Source organism: Filicampus tigris, chromosome 17 (assembly GCF_054856515.1).
Source record: "Filicampus tigris isolate MCC_2025a chromosome 17, RoL_Ftig_1.0, whole genome shotgun sequence".
Taxonomy (NCBI): domain Eukaryota; kingdom Metazoa; phylum Chordata; class Actinopteri; order Syngnathiformes; family Syngnathidae; genus Filicampus; species Filicampus tigris.
In genome coordinates this window covers 15,261,672-15,274,028 of record NC_141233.1, presented here as the reverse complement: position 1 = coordinate 15,274,028, position 12,357 = coordinate 15,261,672, and the positions used below count along the sequence as shown (strand labels likewise).

Sequence of the window (12,357 nt, the reverse complement as noted above, 5' to 3'; positions counted from 1 at the left end):
GTTCAGAAACATCTAAAACATGCAGGATAGCGGCCCTCGAGGACCGCAGTTTGACAAAGCGGACAATACATAAAATGCAATGTTAACTCTGTAAATAATGCTAACTCGACAGTGTTGTTGATGATTATCACTTGAAAGTGTTTTCATTTGACGATGATTAGTTATGTTGGATTTTCATGTCCAGGCGCCATCTGGTGGACAAATACAAAATTAAGTGTTTTCATTTTTGTATTCTTTCACGACACACCATTCTCCAACTTGTACAGCGATGCACGCTTATCATTTCCGTAGCAAGGTACCCTTGTAGAAAACGGTAAAAGATGTGACAAATATTCCCCGTGAATGATGTCCTGGGATGGCGTCAGGCGCTAAACCCCCCCCCCCCCGGATTGTTTACATCGAAGGCTGGAGGACACCCGAGCCTCGACCCTCTGTGAGAGCTGCTTGTGAGCCATTCGCTCGCATTAAATATTGAACACCTGTAGTTTCCGTTTCACACAGTCAGGTGCGGGGGACAAAAAGTCCACAGACTAGCGGGAGAAGGCATGCAGGGATGCAGCGAGGAAGAAAGGTGGGCCACCTTGGTGCTTAATTTGACCCGTCTGATATATATTTTTTTTTTGTGGGACATTTTGTGAGAGGAAGAGGGGGTTTATTGACTGTATCTCACCTCAGCGGGACCGCCTTAAACCAGGATGACGTGAGCGGAGGTGAGGAAGAGGGCGGCGGGTCCAAAATGTTTTCAGAACCAGAAGAACCAGAGGGAGCGGAAGATGGAGGAGGGGAAGGACGAGGAGGGCTTCAAAGCAAGGCCTGTGATGGAGAGAAGGAGGTCAGGTTTGTTCCGTAGGGAAAATAAAAACTTACACACAGTTGCATCATTTTTTAATACGAGTCAAAAATATTTCATAAACACGTTTTGTAATTTAATATGCATTACACTTAATTCAACATGTAATCTTAAATAATATACAGAAAAGTGCATTTCAAGACCTTTCAATAAATGTCTTAAATATACGTATTCATTTTTGCAATTTAGGTTGACCGTCTAATTTTTTGATTAATTTGAAGAATAAAATACTTTGGAAAAAAAAATTGTCATTAGGACAATGCAATCAAATAATATTAGTTTTAAAAATGCATTAAAATATGACACATAAAATGCACGATGAAAAAAAAAAGGTGCATTAAAAAAATGTGGACAAAAAATTAGGTGCTGAAAAAGAATGATTCGTTACAAAGCCTCAAAATGTGATTTTATTGTCATTTAAATAAAAGTTGAAGTCTTTCGCAGGTCAACAACCCGGGAAGCTCACAATATGACACTGCGGAAGGCACTGATATGCAGAGTGATGCCCCCCCACCAACAGAGATAGAGCTGACCCCCGCGGTACTGTCGTCACATCCCTCCAACATACTCGGTACAACACACACACACACACACACACACCATTTTTGTAATCACATACTGTAACTAAACAAATTACAAACAATTAAACTGGTTTTACCTTTTTTTTTCTTGCTTCAGTTCATTAGGAATTGTGCTGATCTTTCTGGTGTGCACACCTTGGCCACCTGGGGGCAGTTTAATATAGACATGTGCGTATTCCCAATCAGGACGTACTGTATATGCAAATAAAAAAAATAAAAAAATAAATATCCAATAAATAAATACAGACCAGCAGCAAATGGCCTGTGGACTGGTACTGGGTTACGGACCGGTGGTTGGGGACCACTGTCATATATCAACTAGATTTTTTAAAAATGTTTTTATTTATCCAGACTACAGGTTTGAGCAGGCTATATCAGGATCCTTGAATGATTTGCAAATGTGGTTGGAATTCCACCTTTGCACTGCAGTGCACACTATTTACCACGGGGGGCAGTCAAGTGTATTTGTAATAGACGCTGGAATTGTGGCTTCTCATCACTTCCTATAGGAAGTGTTCAACTTTGCTGTGAACTAAACAGTACTTACTTTTTCATTCCCATTCCATGGTGACTTTGGAGCAGATGGCCCATCAGAGCCGTGCTGGTACTGTCTCAGGTCTCTTGACCCAGAGTATAATCCTGGAGCTTCTCAGGTCACCAAACCTCTGTTAATAAATCAATACATGAATGAATACATATATAAATTAATTTATTCGGGAAATATGCTTTTTACCTAAAGCTCTGGTGTTACAACAGGATTCGGATTGTTTGTCTCTGGTGCCCTCTGGAGGCCAGAAGATGAACTACCAGACGGACCCTCGTCCCCACTTCGGCGTGGCCTGCTCCTCGCACGCGCCGTGTCGCCCCCTGTGGGGCAGCGAGGGGCCCAGCTGGGGGCCCAGGGGGACTTTCGATGGGGCCGATGATGATGAGCAGCAGCAGCAGACGCAGCGAGCGTGCCGCCACTGCCACCTGGCACTGCCCGCTCACACGCTCAGCTGGCACGAGGTTGACAACACGCACACGTACACACACACGCACACGCCAGTGTATTCGGTACACTTGCACCGTGGAATTAAATTAATAAGTATAATTTGTGGTGAGAAATAAAACATTTTGTTGCAGTTCTGGATGAAGGTGCACATCCAGGGAGGGACTTTTGTAACATTCTTGGAACATTTTCCTTATATTTCGTAAAAGTTTGCACGATATTAGCCAAGCATGTCATTAGGAGTTGTACCTAATATTGTGGCAATTTCCCATTCAACACACAGAAGCTGACCTAATGTGTTGTGCTTCTCCCTGCAGACAAAGTGTCTCCATTTTGACGGGCTGCGCAACCCCAACAAATAAGATTTTTGTCGTACAGCACACAAACGCATCATCACTCATGCTAATAATAATAAGAAATAAAAAGCTTTGTTTTTGTTGCTGTGTTTGTGTTATTTTCTTTTGTGCATGACACGAAGAGATGCATAAATAATATGAAATTGGTAACAGCATAAAATAAACAAAGTTGAACGGTTATTTAAGATAACTTGGATAAGAACTCATACATCTTTTAAAATACATATTATTTTATTTAAATAATTGCTCTAATTTCATTTAGGGAAAAAGATATACTTTTTATTCTTTGTAATTGCTGCTGCCAGGGGAAGCCGGCATATAAAGTAAATAAAACAGTATTTATAATATTTATATTTAATTTCCTTTATTTAAATTAGTCTATGGAATATATAAAATACTACCATAAATCGAAATGCACCTTGTAATGTAATGTTTAAAATAACGTCAAATTGCATCATGTCATGGCATCGTTAAAAATCAGCATCCTCCTTCTCATTGGTCCGCTGAGACGGCGACATATCACGTGACCGACCCACGCCACCCCAGCCAATGGCGTGGTACGCTCGGCTGACCCACTGCCTTGCATACTGACACAATACCCCCCCCCCTCCCCCCTCCCCAGTCCCAGGACATTGTTGGCTCACCCTCGCATAGCCCGTCTTGTTGTTGTCGTCGCAGCGGAGCCTTCTCTCCACCACCATGCCGCTCGACAAGCTCTCCGTCTCGGGCGAGGACGGCGACAGCGACGGCCGGCGGCGGAGAGCGACGACGGCCTCGACGCTCTCGCCTCCGCCGGCCCTGGGGCGCTCATATGCGGCCAGGAGGAGTCTGGCGGCAGCGGCGGCGGTGGGGGGTAGGAAGATTACGCATCCTGGGAAGGCTATCCTAGCAGGTCCGCTATTTATTTCATATATACCATTTTTTTCCCTGAAGCGCTTCATTCAGCCGATTGCGGCGACTGCAGAGCTGCTTTGTGCACAAGCTGGCGCCTATTAAGGCGAACTGGGTCACAAAGCCAATCCAGCAGTGATGCTCATGTAGCATAGCGTCTACATCTATGCCAGTCATTTTTTAAAACAAGGGTGCGATATAAATGTCCTTTTTTTTTTTTTTAACAGCATAGCCAATAAAACATTATGTACCCTAGTGTCAGGCCAACAAAGGTGTATGATTATGACCTATAACATAACTAATCATACTTACCAGAAAATACAGATTACAACCAGATGTCAGTTTCAGGGAACAAATGACAGAATTTGGGGAAGAAGTCTCTGAACCATATGCCAATTTCCGCAAATTCTCCCCTTAGGTGGGATCGCGGGCGGAATCGAGATTTGTATCACCTTCCCGACTGAGTATGTCAAGACTCAGCTCCAGCTGGACGAGCGAGCCAACCCGCCGCGCTACCGGGGTATCGGTAGGTCACACCGTGACGCCGCCGACTGTCCGCTTCCTGTCTGGGCTTGTCTAAATGTCCCCGTTGTTGGCAGGTGACTGCGTAAAGCTGACTGTGCAGGATCACGGTCTCAGGGGCCTGTACCGAGGGCTCAGCTCGCTGCTCTATGGCTCCATCCCCAAGTCGGCAGTCAGGTTCGATTTGTGTTCTAAGTGGATTTGACGGACCTTTGTCAAGGAACGATGATCCTAATTCACATCAGTTTTCACACTCGAGACGTCTAAGCAAACTAGGGATGTTTTCCAATCCAAAAATGTCAAGAGAATGGAGACCAATCCCGTTACGGTTTGTGGTTGACTCAACCTGTGCAGCGTGAACACAAAAGGATCCAGTTCGGTTGCCGAACCCAGACCACAGATGCGCACTGAGTTTGTCTGAGCGGCTGAAAGGGATCAAGTGGCAAAAGACCATAAGATTCCCATACCTACTAAAAATGTTCACCAAAATGTTATCTTCTTGGTAAACAAACCTTGGCGGAGGTAAAAACAAGATTGTATCAGAAAACAATGAAGTAGCAGTACTCACCTACTCCTCGTCCCCCCCCCCCCCTGCAGATTTGGCACGTTCGAGATCCTCAGCAACCCAATGCGAGATGCCACCGGCCGACTGGACAACACGCGGAGCCTCCTGTGCGGCTTGGGGGCAGGTATTACAGAGGCTATCGTCATTGTGTGTCCCATGGAGACGCTCAAGGTGGGCGGCGATGTGTGAAAAGTTTGCCCACGTTTGTGACGGGAGACATTCATGTGAGTGTTGAGTTGCCCTCCCTTGCAGGTGAAGATGATTCACGACCAGTGCTCGATGAGGCCTCGCTACCGGGGTTTCTTTCACGGCGTCAGCGAGATCATCAGAGAACAAGGTAGGCCTTCCCAGTCAAGCCCGGATGACGACGGTTAGCCATTAGCTTCATCTGGTCTTCCCCACCGTAGGTGTCCGGGGGACCTATCAAGGTCTGACGGCGACCGTGCTCAAACAGGGAACCAATCAGGCCATCCGGTTTTACGTGATGAATGCGCTACGTAATTGGTACAAAGGTAACAATCACACCCAAGAACCCTGAGAGCTCACAAACACAATGGTGAAGGAATAACAATGAATGTGACTGATGACTATTCCAGAATGTACCACACCTCGTGCCCTAAGTCAGGTGGGATGAACTCAGTGCTTGTCTCTGGTTCTTGGCCTGCAGATAATATCGCAGGCAACGAGTCTTTCCCGTATTTCCTAATAGTACCGATATATATAGAAAATGTGACAGGTCACCTTCAGTCCAGTTCGCAAAAAGTAGTTTGGTCGCTAACAAAAGATGGACCTACGAATGACCAAGGTCCCTGTTACAGTTTCCGCAAAACGCGGTTAGTAACACAAGATGCTAGTGCTAGTGTCTGGTCCTTCTCTGGAAGATCCAATGGCTTGTACCACAACAGGGTTGGCTTTTTCACAATTCCCTTTCACGTGGCCATAGGATACTACCTTTTGGAAATTTGCAGGTCGCCCCTACGTACCAATTCCCCCAGACTAGGGACCACAAGGTTACACTTTCAAAACGAGATAGGTTGTAGATCACTATAAGGGAAGGAGCTAATTTACCAGGAGACAGAAGATCTTAAGACAACAAAAACTGATGAGAAGCCACAGACCGGCAGCTCTGAAGGGTCTTGCGTCGATCCAGGAGTCACCACATTTGATCAGAAACCTGCTGGTCTGGCACATATTTAAACTGACATTCTGGTCACCCCAAAAGGTGATGATCCCAGGAAGGAAATGCACCCAATCGTCACAGCCATGTTCGGAGCCACGGCGGGGGCTGCCAGCGTTTTTGGTAACACACCTCTGGATGTGGTCAAGACCAGAATGCAGGTTAGTTCTGACATTTGTTGTTTGACCTTTAAATGGTGTCTGAATACCATATTTTTTTTAAAGGGTCTGGATGCCCATCGCTACAAGAACACAATGGACTGCGCCTTCCAGATTCTCAAGCAGGAAGGACCGCAAGCGTGAGTTGCCTCAGTTCTTCCCTTGGCTAGCTAGTAGCGTAACGCCGGCTAATGCCTTCCTGTCCCATCCCGTCCAAAAAGCTTCTACAAGGGAACCGTTCCCCGGCTGGGCCGCGTGTGCTTGGATGTGGCCATCGTCTTCGTCATCTACGAAGAGGTGGTCAAGTTGCTCAACAATGTGTGGAAGACCCAATAGGAGGACCAGTGAGGACTCCCCTAAAAGAAGACTGGCAAGGCCTTCTAGACACTTCCACGCCGCTTTAGGAACATTTTCCAGCACTAAAAGACGGCTAAGGAGGACTGATTGTTGAACAGCAACAAAGAAAAAAAAAAAGGCCAATTGCTTTATACAACCATTGGTTATCAGATACATAAAAAAAAAAAAAGTAATTCTCTGTGGGGAATTTCTCATCCAAGCACACCTTGATGGACCTTGCTTTGTGCACCAGGAAATGAAAAAAGGTTGGACGCGTAATCCAAAATGTCTTGATTCAATAATTCATTTGATTGTCCCAATACTTTGGTCCATATCGGGTTTTTACTTTCTAATAATGATACTGTTTGTCGCATGTGGTTGAGCGCAAAGTACTCAAACCACAAATATGTCTTTGGCTTTGGGAAAGAAAAGGATGAGAAAATGGAAGACTTTTTAAACGCGCACACAGAAAGTCCAGCTGACTCATTTGATGTTAACGTTTTTTTAAGATTTCATACTTTTTGTCACTTTTCAGGATTGCTAAGTAGATTCATGCTGCTTTTTTTTTTGGGGGGGGGGGGAATTGTCTGTTAGCAACATGCTAGTCAAGCAATGCTATTTAGCAAACATAGCTTTAATATCTCACACTTCATCACCTCTAAGTTGACTAGCTGTGCATTTTTGAAGGGCAAAATAGTCTGCTAACCACATGCTAAGTACATCCGTCTTGTTTGATGCAAACAGGTTTTGTGGCGCAACTCCAATTCAGTGTTATCCAAAGAAGAAAGATCTTAAGAGTGACTGCTCAGTTGATTCTTGCTTTTTTCCCCCCCGTTAACTACATGCTAAAACTATCCGTCTCGTTCGATGCTAGCAGGCTAATTGCCCGAAATCGCTGATTCATGCTGCTTTTTGGGAACAACATTTGATAACTGTTTTAAGTAAGCCTTTTTGTTTAACCATTTCGAGGGTAAACTCAAGAGCTCGGAAAAAGAAGGGTGTACGAGGGCCTGTTCATCACTGGCCGCAGCCTCAATTCTTATCAAGGCTGTTTCCATCTTTCCTTTATGTTCTCTTCTTTTATATCAAATTAACTGAATCGTTTTATACACTGACGACCCTCGTTTACGCCCAATTCCATATTCACATGAAGAAATAAGGAGTCAGTGGGGGGGAGGGGCGATCACACCGGCTTAAGCGAGGAAACGTGCATTTATAACCACTTAGCCTTGCACAGATAAAGCCTTCAGAATCCCCGTTTTTGTCCGAACTAAAAACATGATCCCCATTTTGCACGACGATGTTGCTCCCATATGTGTGGTTGTGTGTGCGTGCGCGAGACTGTTCGATTGCCTCGACTGTTAAAAATAAATGACATCAGGTAATAGATGGATTTTTTTTGATTTTTTTTTATAGTGTAATAAACGTTGCCGCTGTCAAATGAAAAATCTGTGTACACGTTTATTAGAGGGCGTTATTGGGGGTCGGGTGCGTGGGAGTTCATTTCAGTTTTGAGATCCGCAGCTTGAGGCTTTGACAATGGAGGAGATTAAAGGTTGAGGGTGCCTGGGGGAGTTGTAAGCACTCCCGCCTGCAACCCACATCTACCACCAAAAGTCTTCGTATTCTGACCTTGTTTGTGTCAGCGAGTCGCCATGATCATGCTTTTTAACACCAAACTGACGATAAAGCACCTTCACTTGGGCTCTCGGATCGGAAAAGTGGAGGTTGTGGCCATGAAAGCTATCTTCTCCATCTGTAAAGACCCCCCCCCCCAAAAAAAATAAGTCGGAATAGTTGATTTGAAAAGATAGAAAAAGGTCTGCGGGTATTTTTACGTACATTCTGAGGCATTTGTCTTTGCCGCCGCTGGCCACTCGTTGGCCGTCGGGACTCCAGTCCACAGCAAACACCTGGCATGGAAGAAAAGTCAGCTTTCATACGCATACAGTATGCACCGCTTAGCAGACGTATTGGTTCAGCACTTAATGTCGCACGAAATAAACAGCATCGGCCTTTCCTGCATGTTTCTGTAATCGTTAATTCACCAGCATGTAGACGCTCTTCCACCCTTATGAAATTTTATTTTAATGATGTCTTTAATTTCATTCTGTCTATTTACTCCTAAAAAGTAAAACGGTAAGACACATTGTTTACTGTTGTGTACATGTCAGAGGTTAAACTGGTTGCATTTAATGCTTGATAAAATTATTTTTTTTTTTTTTTAAATTCGCGTATAACCGTTCCCTCACCTCATCTGCGTGTCCCGGAAGATCCATGTTGAGCTTCCCGCTCTTGACGTCCCACACTTTGAGCGTGCTGTCACTGCTGCCGCTCACCAGCAGCCGGCTGTCGGCTGACCATGCCACCTGATACACGGAGCCCACGTGGCCACGGAGGGACATCAGGTACCTGTCGGTGACAAAGTGCCAGAGGCGTTAGCTTAGCAGACAGCGCCTCAGAGTGGTCAACCGCGGTACTACTTACTTCCCGGTGCGACCGTCCCAGATTTTGACGGACTTGTCGAAGGAGGCCGACGCCAGCAGGCGGGTGTCCGGGGAGAAGAGTACCTCGTTGACCAGGGCGCTGTGGCCCGTCATCCTGGCAAGAGGCTTCTTCTCCTCGGCGGGATTCCACAGGAACAAGGTGAAGTCATCCGAGCCTGAGACCAAGCGCTCCGGGTTGGAAGCCTGCGGGACCGCACAGTCACACGTAATTTTTTTTTCAAGCAAATATAGACTTGAAATTAGAGGGGTGGGGAAACCCCCATACATACCCGAACATTATTGTATCTCTGCAAGGCTTTGTCCTTTAGTTCCGCAACTAGGAGGAGACATTGTATTAGAATTCAGACTTTTAAAAATATTGTGAAGACCCGCCTTTGTCATGAATAGCGAAAAGGCTCATTGTTGGCATCATTACATTTTTATATATTTATTTTTTAAAATGTAAACATGGCATGATATTTGTTCTTACTTGATCCTGTGAGGTCCTGTGGGTTGACTGTGGCGCTGGCTGGTTCGAAGGCGCCGGTCCTTAGCACGTAGTCGGTGCTGAGCGCCAGCGTGTTGACCCAGTGGGCGTGGCCCTGCAACGTCCGGCATTGGACGCCCTAAAAGACAACAAACGGGGGGCTCGTTCACTGTCGCTTTGACCCGTAACGCCCCTCTGCCGTGACTCACGTCTTTGGCCCGCCACACTTTGACGGTGCGGTCCTGCGACGACGTGTAGAGCAGCCCGTCGCCGCCCCACTTGACGCAAGTGACCGACTGCGTGTGGCCCGTCAGGATCTTGTCGCAGCGTCCCAGCACCACGTCCCAGATGCGCACCGAGCTGTCTTTGGAGCTGCTCGCCAGGTAGCGACACTCGCCGTTACTGGTGAAAACAAAAGATGCTTCAGTGATTGAGGTACACATACGGACACAAGTATTGGGACACCTACAGATTTCCTAGCAACCTCTGGCTGGGTTTTAGGAAGCCAAATTGGTGGCATTTTTCAAGATTCCATATGATTTTTAAGTGAGATTTCATGACTAGGAACCATTTTGAAGTTGTATTAATTTTTAAGGAAAACGTTAAATTTTTAAGGTGTATTTAAGTATTATAGGACTTCACAATTTTTAATGCAAATTTCAGGAAGAAATTTAATTCTTAATGCTGATTTAAGGAGTACCTATCCCTTTTAAAAGCAGGTGTAAGGTTTACATACAGCTGATTTAAGTATTACATGTCTTTAAAAGTGTATTTAAGGATCACAATTCTTAGGTACAGTAGATTTAAAAATTACCTGTATTTTTCAAGTGGATTCAAGGATTAAGTGTCAGTTTCCAGGATAATGAAACTCATCATGTTTATTAACTTGTCCAGAGATTTCCAGAGGAATTGGGTGCACTGATACTTACAGGTGAAGAGGTTCCCAGCAAAGCCAAGTGATCCACTTAGTGTGTCCGGTCAGGGTCTTCCCCATTTGTGTGCCCGTCACTGGATTCCACAGAAAGATCTATAAAAGAAATTAAAAATTTACACGTGTGACAAGGTGTGTGCGTGGGTGTGGTTTTTTTTTTTGCCAAGTCACCTGACTGTTTTTGCATCCCGACGCAAGCTTCTTGCCGTCAGGTGACCAAGCGATGCTTAGAACCCAATGTGTGTGACCTATTTTGAATAAAACACAATCCAGTACAAGTTAGCGTGCTACGCTAAAATGTAAGCTTAAACTAGCACAATACCACATAATAGCAGTAAGCGTACCTTTGGCGGTATGATGCGGCGTTTCCGTCATTAAGTCCCAAAAGCGCACTGTGGTGTCACCGGAACCGCTGGCCAAATATCTGAAAACAAGTAGAAACGTTTTCCACCTGCTTTCCGCGTTTTCGTTCACTAAGTCGACTGGGCATAATACATAATACATAATAATAAAGCACGACTGTACTGGCTATGTAAAACGAAGCCCACTCGCACCACTCACTTGCCGGTGGGACTGAAAGCAGTGGAGATGACGGCTTCGGTGTGCCCCTGCAACGTGCTGGTGCAGCGGGTGACAGCTCGCACCCGGAACACGGCCTGGGGCTGGTACACCACTGGCAGCACCTGCTCCGTCTCCCATGCCAACTCCTTGATGCAGACGCCCAGGCTGGACACGATCTCTGTGTCGCCACGGGCGAAGAACGCCAGCGGCACCGCCTCCTCCTGAAAAGGAAGAAAAAGACATGTTGAATAAAGTCTACTCATTCATGTGTGCACAACTTCTGGTCGCGTGTACCTTCTGCAGCAACGCATTGCAAACCAGCTGGAGTTTGTCTTGAGTGATGTCAACAGGAACATCGAAAGGGGAACCCAGGATCTCCCCGTTCTCGTCCTGGAACTGGATCAGGAGCCGCTGCACGTCATCACTCATCTTCTGATGCCTTATGACGGAGACCTCTAATTATTTTTTCCCCCTTCAAAACACACAAAAAATGATTATTCTCTTCTTGCCTAATTTTTACTCATACAAAAAGAGCTTTTAAGCCAGCAAGTCTCCCCACCACACACCCATGCATCAAGTTCCACAGAATCAACAGAAACACATTCCTGTTTATTTACAGATAATGTGAAATTTATGCCGCTCATGTCACAGCGACTTTGAACAACAGAAGTCACAAAAAAATCGAAAGAAAAAACACGTCCTCGTAAATAACTAAAATAAAACGACTCATTTGATTATTCGGGGAGCCCTACGTTTGAACGGCCCAATATGTATTAAAATTACAGTTTTGATTCTTAAAACTCTGTTAAACATAATAATGGATTGGAAGTCAAGACTCGGGTTGCGCACTATATTACAATAGAAAGCCAGTTATCGCTAGCATGTCAAGCTAGCTCGGGTAGCTAGCCGTGAGCAAGTAGAGTGTTTTGGGACGACCAAGTCGTTAAAACTGCATTTCCAGCGACACTATCCTGATCAACATTTGCTCACACACCTCAGTCAGTAAGTGAATTCAATGTCGACATGTGATAAAATTTACCTTAAACGAAGAAGCGAAGTGTTAAAAGTCCACACGTGTGTACACTTACCAAGATGTTGCAAAAGACGAAGACGTTCTTGTTGAGCCCGTGCCTGGCCGCAAGGACACATGGGAATGCGGAAGTGAGTGCCAGTTTACTCGAAGTGGTAACATCTCTTTTAAATCTGCCGTTGCTGCAGTAGTAGACCCGTGCAAATGTCGAAAAAAGCGAAACTTTTTTTTTCTAAACTAATTTTAATATCTGCTGCTACCGTCTAATGTTTTACGTTGAATGTAACAGACGTTAATGACAAAAAATACTATTTCCAATTCTTGTAACTTTATCATCTTGTCCCCATTAATTTACCATATTTTTCCCTAAAATCTGCAAATTAGTTAAATACAAATATAAATATCCAGTTTTTTGTCCCTCTGGTAAAATTACCA

The 12,357-nt window shown here is 45.1% G+C and overlaps 3 protein-coding genes and 1 long non-coding RNA gene across 7 annotated transcripts; 2 read left to right on the top strand and 2 right to left on the bottom strand.

The window, feature by feature from the left end:
* The first annotated feature begins 421 nt into the window (after positions 1-421).
* On the top strand, positions 422-2,859 carry LOC147133596 (uncharacterized). 2 transcript variants are annotated; one of them, XM_086012350.1, is made up of 6 exons: positions 422-571; positions 676-832; positions 1,295-1,421; positions 2,014-2,084; positions 2,188-2,439; positions 2,740-2,859. In XM_086012350.1, the coding sequence occupies exons 1-6, from the start codon at positions 546-548 to the stop codon at positions 2,782-2,784; spliced, it is 678 nt and encodes a 225-aa protein (XP_085868476.1). In that variant the 5' UTR covers positions 422-545; the 3' UTR covers positions 2,785-2,859. The 2 variants fall into 2 exon arrangements, with proteins under 2 accessions (XP_085868476.1, XP_085868475.1); XM_086012349.1 differs by having other exon boundaries at positions 2,188-2,746.
* LOC147133595 (uncharacterized) lies at positions 437-5,765 on the bottom strand. Its single transcript, XR_015081841.1, has 3 exons — positions 2,165-5,765; positions 1,979-2,096; positions 437-813 (listed from the first exon to the last, which is right to left on the bottom strand). It is a non-coding gene; the product is annotated as an uncharacterized LOC147133595 (long non-coding RNA).
* Positions 3,375-7,820, top strand: slc25a1a (solute carrier family 25 member 1a). Its single transcript, XM_086012348.1, has 9 exons — positions 3,375-3,670; positions 4,088-4,195; positions 4,269-4,368; positions 4,789-4,927; positions 5,009-5,093; positions 5,164-5,268; positions 5,979-6,094; positions 6,158-6,231; positions 6,313-7,820. The coding sequence occupies exons 1-9, from the start codon at positions 3,478-3,480 to the stop codon at positions 6,425-6,427; spliced, it is 1,035 nt and encodes a 344-aa protein (XP_085868474.1). The 5' UTR covers positions 3,375-3,477; the 3' UTR covers positions 6,428-7,820.
* nle1 (notchless homolog 1 (Drosophila)) lies at positions 7,817-12,069 on the bottom strand. 3 transcript variants are annotated; one of them, XM_086012346.1, is made up of 13 exons: positions 11,981-12,069; positions 11,187-11,364; positions 10,893-11,113; positions 10,676-10,755; positions 10,503-10,579; positions 10,330-10,427; positions 9,610-9,802; positions 9,404-9,539; positions 9,204-9,250; positions 8,915-9,117; positions 8,680-8,839; positions 8,270-8,340; positions 7,817-8,183 (listed from the first exon to the last, which is right to left on the bottom strand). In XM_086012346.1, exons 2-13 carry the CDS (start codon positions 11,319-11,321, stop codon positions 8,171-8,173), a joined length of 1,434 nt encoding a protein of 477 aa, XP_085868472.1. In that variant the 5' UTR covers positions 11,322-11,364; positions 11,981-12,069; the 3' UTR covers positions 7,817-8,170. The 3 variants fall into 3 exon arrangements, with proteins under 3 accessions (XP_085868472.1, XP_085868471.1, XP_085868473.1); XM_086012345.1 differs by having other exon boundaries at positions 11,932-11,985; XM_086012347.1 differs by lacking the exon at positions 11,981-12,069 and adding an exon at positions 11,887-11,927.
* Positions 12,070-12,357: the final 288 nt, after the last annotated feature.

Coding starts and splice junctions, on each gene's coding strand:
- LOC147133596 (XM_086012349.1), top strand. CDS start 546: ATGCAGGGATGCAGCGAGGAAGAAAG. Junction 572..675: donor GGATGCAGCGAGGAAGAAAG/GTGGGCCACCTT, acceptor ATCTCACCTCAG/CGGGACCGCCTTAAACCAGG. Junction 2,085..2,187: donor ATAATCCTGGAGCTTCTCAG/GTCACCAAACCT, acceptor GTGTTACAACAG/GATTCGGATTGTTTGTCTCT.
- slc25a1a (XM_086012348.1), top strand. CDS start 3,478: ATGCCGCTCGACAAGCTCTCCGTCTCGGGCGAGGACGGCGACAGCGAC. Junction 4,369..4,788: donor ATCCCCAAGTCGGCAGTCAG/GTTCGATTTGTG, acceptor CCCCCCCTGCAG/ATTTGGCACGTTCGAGATCC. Junction 6,232..6,312: donor AAGCAGGAAGGACCGCAAGC/GTGAGTTGCCTC, acceptor CCGTCCAAAAAG/CTTCTACAAGGGAACCGTTC.
- nle1 (XM_086012346.1), bottom strand. CDS start 11,321: ATGAGTGATGACGTGCAGCGGCTCCTGATCCAGTTCCAGGACGAGAAC. Junction 11,114..11,186: donor GCAATGCGTTGCTGCAGAAG/GTACACGCGACC, acceptor CTTCCTTTTCAG/GAGGAGGCGGTGCCGCTGGC. Junction 9,803..10,329: donor TGCTGGGAACCTCTTCACCT/GTAAGTATCAGT, acceptor TGTTTTCACCAG/TAACGGCGAGTGTCGCTACC.